The 14,846-nt window shown below is 43.7% G+C and overlaps 2 protein-coding genes across 2 annotated transcripts; one reads left to right on the forward strand and one right to left on the reverse strand.

Annotated features, from left to right (window-relative positions):
- Positions 1-1,772: 1,772 nt before the first annotated feature.
- Positions 1,773-4,776, forward strand: LOC1272505 (ATP-dependent RNA helicase DDX24). The gene is made up of 5 exons (XM_061656990.1): positions 1,773-2,054; positions 2,125-2,712; positions 2,780-3,366; positions 3,446-3,615; positions 3,696-4,776. Exons 1-5 carry the CDS (start codon positions 1,866-1,868, stop codon positions 4,697-4,699), a joined length of 2,538 nt encoding a protein of 845 aa, XP_061512974.1. The 5' UTR covers positions 1,773-1,865; the 3' UTR covers positions 4,700-4,776.
- On the reverse strand, positions 4,705-6,376 carry LOC1272506 (sister chromatid cohesion protein DCC1). The gene is made up of 3 exons (XM_311420.5): positions 6,259-6,376; positions 5,510-6,190; positions 4,705-5,369 (listed from the first exon to the last, which is right to left on the reverse strand). The coding sequence occupies exons 1-3, from the start codon at positions 6,273-6,275 to the stop codon at positions 4,802-4,804; spliced, it is 1,266 nt and encodes a 421-aa protein (XP_311420.5). The 5' UTR covers positions 6,276-6,376; the 3' UTR covers positions 4,705-4,801.
- Between the last annotated feature and the right edge of the window lie 8,470 nt (positions 6,377-14,846).

A 14,846-nucleotide genomic window follows, 5' to 3' on the forward strand; every position in this document is an offset into this window, starting at 1 on the left:
GAATCATGGTGTACGTCCAAAAAGTCATTCATGCATCTTTTGAGATTCATCAATGTAGCAGCTATAAAAAAGTAAACAAACATGTGTAAAAAAAGATTCCTAATAAACCTGTGAAAATTAAGTATCATAATCAAGAACATCAAATCTACTTTAAATGATCAAAATATTTAAATTAATTACTTAAAATCAAAATATAAATTCTAGGCACTGTGATGGTTCATATTACGTTTATTACATAAACCGTAGATTATCTTTTTAATCTCATGGAAATACAGCACTACAGGCGGTCCCCGAGATACACGGTACCTCTTATACGCGGATTCGGAGATACGCGGTTTTCTAAATTTGACAATTCTTTGAGCAAATTGTACTGATTTGACACATCAATTGCAAATTGCCAAATAATTTCCGTTTTGATCGAATGTTCAAAACTATTTCAAAAGGTTTAAAACAGTTATATTCAGTCAGAATCATATCAAATAATTCATAAAGTGACTAAAACCGCCCCCTACTTGGAAAATTACACGAAAATTTGTTATATTTTAGCTGGAAATCACGAGATTCGACTTACGCGGAAATTCGAGATACGCGGTATTTTGCGACCGTTTTCGGTCCCCATTAACCGTGTATCTCGGGGACCGCCTGTATTCTGAAGTCTTCTTCTTCTTCTTCTTATTTGGTTGGTAGGATATGATCTATACTTTCCGTATTCGTATTCTGTGGTCAATATTTTTGTTGGTAAATAACTGATGTTTGTAATTTAAAAAAAGCCACGTGTGAACACGTCTAACCACTTTGTAAGCTATTCCAAGACGTTTGAAACTTCTGAAAACCACCCCCCTGTTGCAGTGACCAGAAATACCGATTTATCTGTATTCCTACCAATTTTTTATATGCCTACCGATTCACAGATGTCCGCCCTAAAACTACCGATTTTCCATTTATCCTACCGAAAATCACTGATATTTGATTTTTCAGTCGTTTAAGCTTAATCTGTGGCGCTTGGGATGCTGTTTCAAGAATCGCTATCCTCATTTGTTACTTATCGCGCACAATGCACGTTTGTTTGCCTGGCACTTGAAAAATGCTACATGCGTTTTGAATTCAAAATTTTATCCATAAACATTTATGTTCTTAATAAGAAGAAAATGTCAGTTGTGTGGATTCCGAGAAGTGCTCGTCAAAGAAAATACTTTGAATTTGAATTTGAATCTCGCTGTCGGCGGTAAAAGCTTAAAACGAAAATTATCGTTAAAATAATTGATTAAATTTAAATTGTCGCGTTCTCAACAGTGCTCCTGCCGAAATCTGCCAAAATAATCTGGCCACACTGGTTGCATCCCCTATAAGCGAAAGGCCACGGGAGTGACAAAATGCTGACAAATTTTTCAAAATGTGAGCTTTTGTCACTTTTTTGAGCTTTTGTCAAAATTTTGTGACCTGGAGCAGCCAGGAAAAAAAGTTGACAAAAGTTGACAAAATTTGACGTTCGTGAAAAAGCGTAAACAAACAGCTATTTGGCGCAGTTGTGACCCATTGTTATGATAATAATGCTAAAATGCATGATTCTAATTGATTTATGTACCTAGTTAGTGTTTCTTAAACAAAATATCGATGATATTCAGATGTTGGAGCTTTTTGTCGCTCTTGTGTATGTTTTTGGTGCGGCCACGAGAAAAGCTCTTTTTTGCAGTTGACAAGCAATTTTGACAAAGTTGAAAAATTTTTCAACATTTTTTCAGCTCCGTGGCCACGCGCTATATGGAGTGACGTTTCGACTGTTTGACAGCTGTTTGTTTTCGTTAATCGGCAGAGTTGAAAACACGTGCGCTACCGGCACACTTTATTAAAGTTCTTCTCTAAACATGCAAAAGCAACGTAAGTTTAATCCGAAGAAAAGGCCCGCCAAGCAGAAAACGAAAGATGCTTCGTGGCAACAGGTGAAACTGAACGGTCCGGTCATTTCGGACGAGGGTGCCGATTTTGGTGGCTTCATCGGGCTGGAAGTGCTCGAGAACTACTCCGGCGACTTTGTGCGGAAGGAAAAGAGAAAGGTAACGTAAATAACTCGATCGTGTAGAGTTGAAATCATTTGTGAATAATTCATTAACTCTTTGCTTTCAGTACGACAAGGATATTGATAGCTTAGAGAGGAAAAAGAAGTCGAAACTTAAGCGCTCATTCGGCAGCGACAGTGATGATAGCGACGATGATAGCGATGATTCGGAGAAAGAGACGAAAAGCAAGAAGAAGAAGAAGAAAGCCAAAAAAATGAAACCGCAAGCTGAGACCGACTCGAGTGAAGATGATTCGGGTTTTGATGATCAGCCGAAGAAAAAGAATAAGCCCGAGAAAGAGTCTCCGCCCGTAAAGTCGAAGAAAAATGACAGGGAACCAGGCGAAGAGGCAGAGGAAGCGACCAGTTCGACCTTTTCGATGTTGCTAAAACCTCCAAAAGCCACTAAAAAGCAGCAGAAGCAAACAGAACCCTTGGTAAAGGAAACCAAAACGACTGTTTCGCAGCTCAATTCCAGCTCCAAGAAGGAGGAGAAAAAATCAAAACAAAACAATAAAGCTGAAGCGCAGAAAGAGCCGGAACCTCCCAAGTCCAGTTCCAGTACCAAACCGCAGCAACACCAATCGAAGCAAAACAATGGCACTAAAGTGTCTGACAAACCCGTTCCGGAGCCTTATTCCACTGCGGACTACACGGTGAGTTGTAGTGGCAGCTTCTTTAGCATGATTTTCCTGTGTTAACTCGAATTCTTTCCTTTTCCAGGCTTGGGTACAGCTGGGCGTATCAGAACCGGTTGTGCGAGCGCTTGCCGACAAAGGTTTCAAGGTACCGACCGAGATCCAAAACAAATCACTTCCGGTTGCCATTTACGGGCGTCGCGATTTGCTCGGTGCAGCGGAAACGGGCAGCGGAAAGACTCTTGCCTTCGGCATACCGATGCTAGAAGGTATCATGCGTCTGAAGAAGGGCAAGAAACTGGTGGCGGATGATTCGAGCGAGCACGAAATGACGCCTCCACCGGAAGATATGGAAGTCACGGAGGAGGATGCAAAGGTGTTCGCAGAGGAGGGTTGTAAGCTGGGCAATTCGTCAGCCGCCCCTGAAGACAAACCCTTGTACGGGTTAATCCTTACACCGACTCGTGAATTAGCGGTACAGATTAACGATCATCTGAAGGCGGTCGCTAAGTATACCGACATTAACATTGCGACCGTGTTCGGTGGTTTGGCCACGGTGAAGCAGGAACGCATGCTGCGCAAATGTCCGGAGATAGTGATCGCAACGCCGGGTCGGCTGTGGGAGCTGGTTAAGAGTGAAAATCATCACCTTTCCAAGGTGGCAGACATCAGGTGTGTGTGTGTGTGTGTGGCTTTGTGAGGAATGTGCGAAAGTATTGGTCAATTTATGGAATAATTTCCTGTTTTTCAGATATCTCGTTATCGATGAAACAGATCGAATGCTGGAAAAGGGACACTTTGAGGAGCTGAAGGAACTGCTGGCCCTGATCAACGCCAACGAGGAGGCAAAGAAGCTTCGTCGGAACTATATCTTCTCTGCCACGCTTACGATGGACCATGAGATGCCTACTCATATAAAAAGTATGTTTTGATAGCATTTGTAGCATTTTTTACGATACTATTACCAATTTCTTCTCTGCCGTATACTTTTTCCTCCACAGGACATCCTAAGAAGTCGAAAAAAGCGCTCAAACTAACGCCCGGCCAGCGTATGGCGAATCTAATCGAAACCATCGGTATGACCGATCCGAAGATCGTCGACCTTACGCAAGACCACGGCACTGCTCGTACGCTAACCGAATCGCGTATCCTGTGCCAGATGGAGCACAAAGACTTTTATCTGTACTACTTCCTCGATCGTCATCCCGGTCGCACGCTCGTGTTCTGCAACTCGATCGACTGCGTGAAGCGGCTCGTTTCTCTGTTCGACTATCTGAACTGCCAGCCGCTTAGTCTGTTCGGAAGCATGCAGCAGCGCCAGCGGCTGAAGAATCTGGAGCGTTTTACGGCCAACCCACGGGCACTGCTGATTGCGACCGATGTAGCCGCGCGTGGTTTGGACATTCCGAACGTGGACCACGTTATCCACTATCAGGTGCCGAAGACGACGGAAAACTATGTGCACCGTTCGGGGCGTACGGCACGCGCAAGCAAGGAAGGTTTGACGGTGCTGCTGATTGGACCGTCCGAGGTGAGGGACTACGTTAAGCTGAACCAAGATTTGGGCCGCACGGAGGATCTGCCACTGTATCCGACCAGCGAGCGGGTGATGCGACAGGTGAAGGAACGGGTAACGTTGGCGCGGCAAATCGAGCGAATGGATCTGCAGCAGCGCCGGGAAGGGGCGACCCGTTCATGGGAGGATCAGCTGGCAAAGGAGTTCCAGAGCGAATCGGAGATGGACAGCGAGCAGGAGGAGGTACGACGGACGGAGCAGACCAAGCGGAAGAGACAGTTTCGGGCAAAACGGCTGGAGCTTAGCCAGCTGCTGGCGAGGCCGATTGTAGCTGAACGCATCGAGATGAGCTATCCGTCGTTGAACATTAACCCTACGATGAGCGAACCGGCGGCGACGGAACAGTCCGCCATCACCGTGGTGCGTAAAGCCGAACAGCAGCGCATTCTCGAGAAAAAGCAGCAACGAAAGAAGAAGCGAGCAAATTGAGGGAGTTTTTAGTGAGGCAAACTTTGTTCTCCTTTAAATAAATTTTGTAAAAAAGCAAATTTACAACATCATATAAATAAGTAAGCGCGATCTTTTACATTCCTAATGCTTCGACACGTACATCCGAACGCCCTTAACGACGAGCGAGCGTGTGTACTTGGCCAGTATCGAGGTGACGCCCACCGTTGGCGTCGCAAAACACTCAATGTACGGTTCAATCTGTTCCAGGTTCCATCGCTCCTTCGTCCGGAACAGCATATCGAGCCGGCCAAGCAAATTCATCGGAAGATCGGCCTCGTTTAGCCCCCGGACGCACGGAACGCTGCCTTCGCGATCAATAATACCGATGCCACGCAGATACTGCTCATTTGCTTCGAAACCCTCGGGCAATGCTTCCTGCCAGGTGACCAGAAACTCATCGATATGAAACTTCAACCCGTGCTGGAGGATTTTTTCGGCAAACATGGCGCACACGAGATCCTCGCGGTACTGGAAACGGCCCGGCGTGCGTTCGCTTGGGGTGGTGTACACGTTAAACATGCCGTCAACCACCTCGAACGGTATGATGCCTTGCATCGCCTCCAGCGTGACGTCTTTGTCGATTGCGTCAAGTTCCCAGGAGTTTTCCGATACCACGGACAGGAGCAATGTGAGTACACGATATTCGTACCTGCAGGAAAGGATAGATTCGGTTAATTTATATATTAAGTTGTTGTTGTTTGAATAGTTTATAGAGGCTTTGGCTCCAACGGAGTTCCTTCGCCTCTAGGAAAATGTATATATTAAGCACGCTAAACATTGGTGACTTACTCTATGTCCAACATGCGCACACGATCATCAACCTCGATGGCTCGATACTTCTTTAGTCCCTCGTGAAACTCATCCTTACTGCACTGTACCGTGTCGAGCAGCTGTTTGAATCGAAACAGTAACGACCGATCGATCAAATGCTCGTTCTCCGTACCGGCGTACCGCGTCAGTCGCAGCAGATCGATGATTTTCCGGTACTTTGGTTTCACCTGACGTAGCTCGAAATAGTCGTGAAATATTTTCACCACATCCTTCCGTTCCACCTCGTCAATCGTGTCGATCTTGTCGGGATCCTCCTGCTCCTCCTCTATGCTGCTGTCCATCGACGTGTTGACACCTCCCTTGGGACTTTTGATAGGCGATCGGCTCGTGGCTTGAGCGAGCTTAAGACCCTTCACCAGCAACAAGCTGTTCGATATTTCCGCTTCCTTCATCTCGTACGTGCGCGACTCGGTACATAGCACGACCTTCTCGTTCAGCGCACCCTTGAAGCATATTTCGCTGCCCTTCTTTATCTCCTCCAGGATGTGTTCGTCCACCTCGAGCAGTTTTATGTTGCCGATATCGTGGCCCTCCTCGTTCCGGGGATAGTAAATAGCTTGCGCGGTGTTGGTGAGGTTTTTGTGATCGAGTTTGGCGTGCTGCACAATCGTGCGCACATCGTCTATGGAGCGTGCGTAGCTGAAAAAGAGGTGGATGTAATCAATTTGATACATAATTCCTATTAAATATACTTTATCTTAACTCACTCTTGGCTGTATATCATCTTATCGATGAGTGAATTTGTTGATTTAATTCAATGTGCAGTGTTCGTTGCAAGGACAGAATCAAAACATTCACGTTGGCGCGCTTTCGAAATGTCAGCGCAGTATAGTTTTCTACCTGCGGGGCACGCTCGCAAAGTACACAGGGTGCTCCAAATTAATTTGAATTTTAGACCGTTACAATAATATCTGTCGTTTCTATCATACTTTTGTACGATTTAACAAAATTTGACTTAATGAAATCTAATGAATCCCATATCTGTATGAGTTGGCTTTTAAATATGGAAAATGTTAATTTGTGTCCCTCTCGATGAATTGAACTGAACGGCCGTACCCAACACGTGCTGTGCAATGAACCGTTAAAATTGCTGCCCTATATATGATTTGTGTTTGAAGTAAATTTATTAAAGAACAATTGTTTAATAATGATAATCCTAGTTGCCTGAAAGTGTATGTACAGTATAAAAAAAATTAAAATGCTAATCAACTGCATTGTTTATTAATGAATAAATATATAAAGTATAAAAAGGTTACAAGGTTTTCAGAGGTTTCATAATTTTGGGACACTTTTTTACGTTTTAACTTTACGTGATGAGGGAAGTGAACTTTATGTGATGAGAATTGGCTCTATGTCACTCTTTTTGGAATCCACTAGGAATTTCAAATGTGCCGTAGAATTCAATTCCCTTATCTTATAAGCATCCTATTAGGACATCCCGAGAACTGCTCGGGTAAAACTGCAAAGGCCCGCTCACCTAGCCTCAGCACTACTCGGGCAAATCTGTCAAGGGGTTCGGGTTTTTTTTGTTAATTTTTATAAATTAAATATTAAATTAAATATTGTAAATGCATTGTTAAATTTGCATGAGTAAACTAACACAAACAGCAACTGATACAATACATTTGATTCCATGAAAAATAACAATCAAGATGGAGATTGATTGAAATTATTTATAAAAATAAACAAAAAAATGAGGTATGTAAATAAAATGAATCTTAATTAATTGTAAAAGAACAAATGAAATAGTTGAAAAAAACATGGTTTTTTTTAAATGGTAGCTTTCTTAATGAATTTTAATTGAATTAAACCACAAGAATAGGAGTTGCGTAGCGTTTGTAAAATGGTCCAACTACACCGATTACACAACTTTTTCTTTTTTGTGTTTTTCCTACTACAGAAAGGATGCACCGCACACCTGTAAAGATAATCGGCCCCATCAAATCATCAATCCAGCCCAGCGACAACAGCAGCATGCGCAAGTTTTGCGTGTCGTCAGCCATTGCTTACAACTGCTGATAGCCGATAGTCGGCTGAACATTTATCATTCCGCGGATCATGCCCGTAAGAATTATCCACGGCTATCATCTTGAATATGGGCTGCGCTGTTGGTGTCACAGTTGCAAGTGCACCTGAATGGGGTTTTGCATCGAAAGTAGCAACGTACGTGTACCATCTTCACTGCAGCGCCAGCCAATCGACCAACTCCGTTAATTCCTTGTCGTTTTGGTTTTTTCTTCACCTTTTGCGCAACCTGAGCTCACGGTTGCATGTATGGGACACCTTTTACCTTCTTCAAAATGGCCAGCACGTATTTCGATAAGCGTGACGCTTGTTTTAACGTTCCCGGGACAATCGTATCACAAGACGAAGCGACCCACCGTTTTGTTGATGTTTGCGGCTAAGGTGGCTTCTGTATGCTTTTGCAGTCGCATTTGAATAGCCACCACGTTGTTCGCCCCGGTGTTGCGCGTGCCCGGCTGTGCAGATTCACATGAAGGAAGGAAAACTGTGGAAAATTGTTCATCTCTTGCAAAGCTTTGGCTTTGGATGAGGTCGTTGATTTCTTTTCACCTCGTTTGTCGTTTGAGGAAAAAAAACTACGTCGAAATGGTTCCATGCACATTACATAATCGCCGGGAATGGGTTGTGCTTGTGCTCAAAGCGATACTGAGCTAGATCCGATGGGAATGACGACCGAAAAAGATGTCCGATGGATCTTGAAAGGAATGTGGGAAGCATGCTTTTTGAGTTTGCTGATAGCGCTTGATAGTACACTTCAAATGACGTAGTGCAAAAGTAGTAGTTAAACGAAAAGTTAATGGAAAAATAATTGCTACCTGGGATTTCTTCAGGAAGATTTTATGTTTTGCTCGAATAAGGCTAGCTTATAGTGTTGGGTGATTTCTCAAAACTTTCTGTGAAATATTTCAATAATTTAGACTTTTTATTTTTGGAAAAGACTTCCAAGTTAGATGTCAAATATTTCATTAGTTCGTACTATATCATTATTGTTCACTATTTGAAATCCCTGATTGGATTTTTCTCTTTCTTTTAAGAATTGTTGAAATTGAAGGATTACATTCAATTTATTATGATCATTAGCATTGCACAAATTTATTCTATCAGCCTATACATACAATACTTTCATATTTATTCATTTTCATATTCTATACCTTCTTCTGCTTCTATTTATCGTAACGTCCTACGTGGACATGCCGGCCTTTACAGACTTGCGAGACTTAATTCATTACCACGCAGCCGGATAGTCAGTCCTTGCTACGGGGAGACGGTCCATTCTGGGCTTGAACCCAATGGGCATGTTATTGAGCTGTTTGTGTTGACGACTGTACCACGGGACCGCTCCTATAATATACCTACTTGATCTTTTAAACCGGTCTCGTGATAGAGTCGTCTACTTGTACGACTTAACAACATGCTCGTCATGGGTTCAAGCCCCAAATAGACCATGCCGCCATACGTAGGACTGACTGGCCTGCTATGGGGGGTTATCGAAAAATCACTGAAAGCCAACCCGACAAGTGGTACAGGCAGGCCTTGACCGACAACGGTTGTTGAGCCAAAAGAAGAAGAAGAAGACGATCTTTGAAATACGAAAGGTAAAAATTGTAATTTGAATGATAAAAACAATAATAATAATAACGATAATATCAATAGGAAGAAAGGAGCAGAAGGAATTCATTAAAGGGTTGGAGTTGATGGTTGATTAAATTCTAGAATTGAAGTAAAGAAATGTTCGAAGGATCCAAACGCAGTACGAAGAGACACCATATCCAGAGTATTCTGCACTCTTAACTGTAGTGCAGGCGCATAACATGGTAGTAAATCAAGCAGTCCCGTGGTGCAGTCTGCAATTCGTACGACTTCAGGACCAGCACACCATGGGTTCAAGTCCCGTATGGATTCCATCAGTGGTAAAGGCTAGCCTCTGAGGACTGTGAAACGGCGGAAGGTCGTTGCGCCAAAGTAAAATAAAAAAAAGAGGAGTATTAAGCATTTATTACTGCAAAAAATAATTTTGGAGAAGAAATGAAGAGCTAAAATACGTCATCGCAAGTCACAATCGGGAGACAATAGGGAGAGATTTGAACCTGCAAGCAGGCGGATAGGATAGAAGACCGAATTACGATTTCAAACACTATAGTAGTACATGTCAGTAAACGGGTTATTACTCTGTAGTTTGACACCATCGATCTTACTTCTATTTTGAACAGAGGACATACAAAAAAAGAAGTAAGAAAGCACTAAGTGTTCAGCGGTTCAAAATACAGTTGTGCTACATCGTGACTGGACCTCGCCCGGATACTCTAATAGCATGGATAATGAGTTAAAGTATATACTTTATCACAAATTCCTGATTTTTTAAATGAAATTTACATTATGTTTTGGTAAATCCTAGCCAATGTTTATTGACTACATGTTTTTCCAATGAGAATTATTGAAATGTGCAATGAATTATAGCGTTTTTTTATTTATTTATTTATTTATTTATTTCATATATAAACCGACGGACCATCGTGTCTAATCGGCAACCTTATAATTAAATTAAGGAGCATATAAATAAACATCTAGTTATAAGCAAACATTACATGTGACGTAGACGCAATTTCTCCTTGAACGTGGAAGTAGACATACTAAAATCGAACAAATCTAACACTTCATTGAACTCGAGGGACATACGTATAATAGGGTGTCCCTGGCTATGGTTGTTGCGGGTACGCGGTACACGGAGATGGAAATTGGATCTAAGAATCCGACAGGGAGCGAACAAATTGATGCTGGCTAGTAATGCCGGGGAATCGATCTCTCCGTTAAGGAGCCGAAATATGAAAAGGCATTGGGCGTTTTTACGTCGAGAGCAGAGTGGTTCAAGTCCGAGAAGCAGACACCGCTGATGGTAGGTGGGCCGAGCGTGGTGGGATTGCCATGGAAGGAGTCGAACCGCGTACCTGGTGAGTCTCCGTTGAATGGCTTCGAGGCGATTGATGTCACCAACGCCAAGCGGGCACCAGATCGGACAGCAGTACTCCAGGCACGACCTTACGATGGCACAGAAGATCGACTTGACGCACATGGGATCGGTAAACTCGCTACAGGTCCGCGTAATTAAACCAAGTAGCTGATTTCCCTTCGCAACAACGCTATCAATGTGAGGGCGAAATGACATCTTCTGATCGAGTAGCACCCCCAGATCACGGATACATGTCGTGCGAGCCAAAGCCGTGTTGAGCATAGTGTATGTAAACGTGATGGGGTGACGGGCTCTGCTGAATGATATACACTGGCATTTATCAGCACACACTTGGAGAGCGTTTCTGCTGCACCAGCTATCCAGATTCTCAAGGATCGTTTGAAGGCGTACACAGTCACTGTCGTTTCTAACTGGAGCGAATATTTTTACATCGTCGGCGTACATTAGGTGTTGGCCTGGCGGTAAAACGAAAGATAGATCATTTATATAGATGAGGAAGAGTAGCGGTCCCAAATTACTCCCTTGAGGCACACCGGAGGAGCTGGTGAAAGAGTGAGAACGATGAGATCCTATACTTATGTAGTACGAACGACCAGTTAAATATGAACGCAGCCAGGTGATGTGCCAGTCGAGGAAACCGAGTTTTTTTAGCTTCGAAAGTAGAATATCATGAGAAATACTATCGAACGCAGCCCTGAAGTCGATATATACTGCATCAACTTGAGTACCACGATCCATGTTGTCGAAGCAGTAGCCAACAAATTCAGCAAGATTTGTGGTGGAAGATCTCCTTGGGAGAAATCCATGCTGACTAGGGCTCATATAGTTTTGAACTGCTGTGAGTAGCGGATTGTATAGAATGAGCTCAAACACCTTTGCACAAGCGCATAGGGATACAATGCCACGATAATTACTAGCATGAAGTCGACTGCCTTTTTTATGGATAGGAATCATTCGCGCGTGTTTCCAGGACTCAGGATACGTGCCACGCATAAGGGAATCATTAAATATTTTGGCAAGAATGGGTGCGAGTGATTGACGGCAGTGCTTCAATATGTATGCGGGAATATTGTCAGGTCCAGATGATGTAGATGGTTTTATATCGTTGAGTGTGCGCGCAATTAATGCTTCGTCAATTGTGGGTATAATAAAATCGATAGCATCCGATGGAGTATTGCGGGTGGCCTCTGCTAGTGTGTTAGGATTGTGAACAGGAAGGGTGAATGCATCAGCGAAACGATTGGCGAGAGTGTTGCAAATATCGGATGTATCGATACTAGTTTGGCCATTGTAGCTCATTGACGGAGGGATACTTCTTATATTGCGCCGTTTGTTCCAGAAGCTCCAGAACCGTGTCGGCTTAGAAAATAGCTGCCTTTCAGTACGGCGAATGAAGGAGCGGTAGAGCACACGATTATGTCGACGATAATTGTTCAGTGCATCGAAAAAAATTCTCCTATGCAGCGATGATCTCGTTCTACTGTAATCCGCGTAGGCTTTTGATTTTATTTTTTTCAACCGTCTTAAAGATGCATTAGACCAATCGGGGCCAGGCTTTCGTTGAGCAACAGGAACGCAGGAATTAATCGCTGAGCGCATAAAAACGCTAAAGCAATCGGTGGCTTCGTCGATAGTGGAAAAGTTGGAGCAGTCAAAATTACGGTCAAACGACACAATAAGGGCATTCATACGTTCCACATTCGTTTTGAAGAAATTTCTATTGACTATACTGCGAGTGTGACTGTTGGTGGTGTGGGATAGTTGTACGGGATAATAAATCATCATATCCAATGAAGGATGATGAAAGTCCTCACTGAGAAGTGGAATACTACAGTGTGTTACGTATGGGAGGAAGTTCTCTAGAGCCGAAGTACCATTCACAGAGTGCAGAGGTGTGATTGAGTCGCACAAAATATTGGTTGCGGCAAGGTTTGCGAAGACCAGATCCAATTGACGCCCAGATTGATTTGCAATACCACTCAACTGAAATAATCCGGTACTATGCAACCCATCAACGAAATCGGTATTAGCCACGGAATTGCATAAAGGTGCATAATGCATGACAGAATAACATGGAGAGCAATCGGTGGCTTCTGATGTATTAGTCAGCTCCCATCTGATATCAGGTTTATTGAAATCTCCGAAGACGTATAATAAATCGCTCTCTTTAATGCGGCTTGAAATTTCACGTACACTATCATGTAAAGCGTTCATCACTGCGGGGTCATTCGCATGACTAGGCGGAATGTAAACAACGCCGATGTAAACAGAGACACCTGGCAGCAATGTTTTGATCCAAAGTTGTTCCAGTATGGTATTAGGCGATGCGATTTCACATGTCGGTATTGAAGAGGAACTTGCAATTAAAACACCCCCACCGCGTGAGAGGGCACTGTTGGAAAGATTCCTATCGCACCTGTAGATATGATAATGATCGTCAGTGAGGAGCGAAGAAGGTATGGACTGAGTAAGCCAAGTCTCGGTAAGAATGATAAAATCATATTCTGATTCTGATAGCGCCAGGCGAAGATTTGTAGTTTTCGTTCGTAGACCACGTACATTTTGGTAGTAGATAGAGAGACTGGGATGAGCTGAACGAGGTGCATCGCCGGATGCGGTGCAAGATTGCTATTCATCCGACGGGCCAGCGTCAGCAGATTCATCAGTCCGTTTAGCGTTTCGCTTCGGTCGTTTTTTAGGAGCGGCTAAGCATTCGGGAGGTGACCTAGTAGGTGTGGTGGTAACAAGCATTCGCTCATTAAGGTCAAGATGTGGTTCGTTTGTAAACAAAGCTGCGTCTGTAGTGGTCATGGCAGGTGAGGAAATCGTAACGGGCTGTGCGAGCGTATCTGTTGTAGTAGTTGGCATCGCGGCACTCCCTCCAGAATGTGAGAGAGGATTATGATAAGTGTCGGTAGCGGGAGTAACGTTTTGATCGAGCATCGAATTTGTTTCAGTTGTTGCACAGGTATTAGTGTTATAATTATTGGTCCGATAGTCACGGAACTCTCGGTAGGTAAGAGCAGAGGGCCATGTGTTAGGTGAGAGAGCCTTGTTGCGTAAAGTGGCTGGTATGCCCACCTTAAATGAGATAAATGAGAGTGTACTAGTGTCGGCACCAAGCTTCGTCAAACGGTGTACAAACACATCCCGCTTATCGAGTGCTAGCCGTACTTGTACCATGAGAGAAATCTGCTCAGTGGTAACCGATGGGGAGAAACGCGTAAAGAATAGCCACATTCGCGTATCGGTGTGTGGGATGGTGTCTAGTGTGTCAGAATCGAGCGGCGATCCCGATCCTCTGAGTAGTGGTGTTTGCGGGTTGTAAACTGGTGGCATATTGGTGAAGGATGACGGTTCGTTCGCACTCACACTAAGAGAAGCGGCTAATGATGGATACTGTTGTAGTGTGGGTGTAATAGTACCGGGGATATTTTTGACCACTGAATTAAACAATTTAGGCGCTGAATTGTGATGAATGGGCCGTTGAGACGGTAAATCGGTGGCGGCATGCGTCGATCGCAAGCAGGAACGGATTTCCGCCTTTAAAACTTCCAGAAGCTCTAACTTAATAGCTGTGGTATGCTGTGACAGCTCGCTACGGAGGCCCGCTTTAAGGTCGGCTATGCTGGACAGTAGGTCGACAGAAGTGTGAGTGTACGGGGTGGATGACCTCAACACGGCCGTACGCGGATCCTTGTGAAACTTTACACAGGCTTTACAAGCCCAAAAAAGTTGTGCACAGGACTCTATAGTAGCGGAAAGTTCCTCAGAAAGTCCGCTGCATGAGAAGTGAAACTCAGAGTTGCACCAACCCTGGCATTTCACAATGCGATCAGCAGCTACGATGTCGTTAGCACAGGCGGAACAAATACCAGCCATTGCTTTGTGGATGAGCGATTGATTGTGATGTTGAAGCGACGTGATGATTGTGGGCCGGAAAACGTTTCCAGGTGATTGACGGTGAATAATCCAGTTGTTAAACAAAACCAGGCAATGAAGTCACCTACACCAGCAACAAGTTCAGCAAAGATACAGGTTTTCTCGGAATAATATTGAAAATAGTCGGAGCGCAGAGAATCTTCGACCAGTCACAGTGACGTTTGGAATGAGAATGAACCATTACCATTTTCAATTTATGTCCATGAAGCTGTTTAAAATCTGTGACAAATGACGTTTGATTCATAAAAATTGCTTTAAAAACTTTTCTTTTCTAAACATCTGAGTTCTTCTAAAGCTTATACATTTAAATATTTACAGGCTATCCCCGAGTTACGCGAGTTGTTATATACCTATCGCTAC

The sequence above is a fragment of the Anopheles gambiae genome, chromosome 3, assembly GCF_943734735.2.
Source record: "Anopheles gambiae chromosome 3, idAnoGambNW_F1_1, whole genome shotgun sequence".
Lineage (NCBI taxonomy): Eukaryota > Metazoa > Arthropoda > Insecta > Diptera > Culicidae > Anopheles > Anopheles gambiae.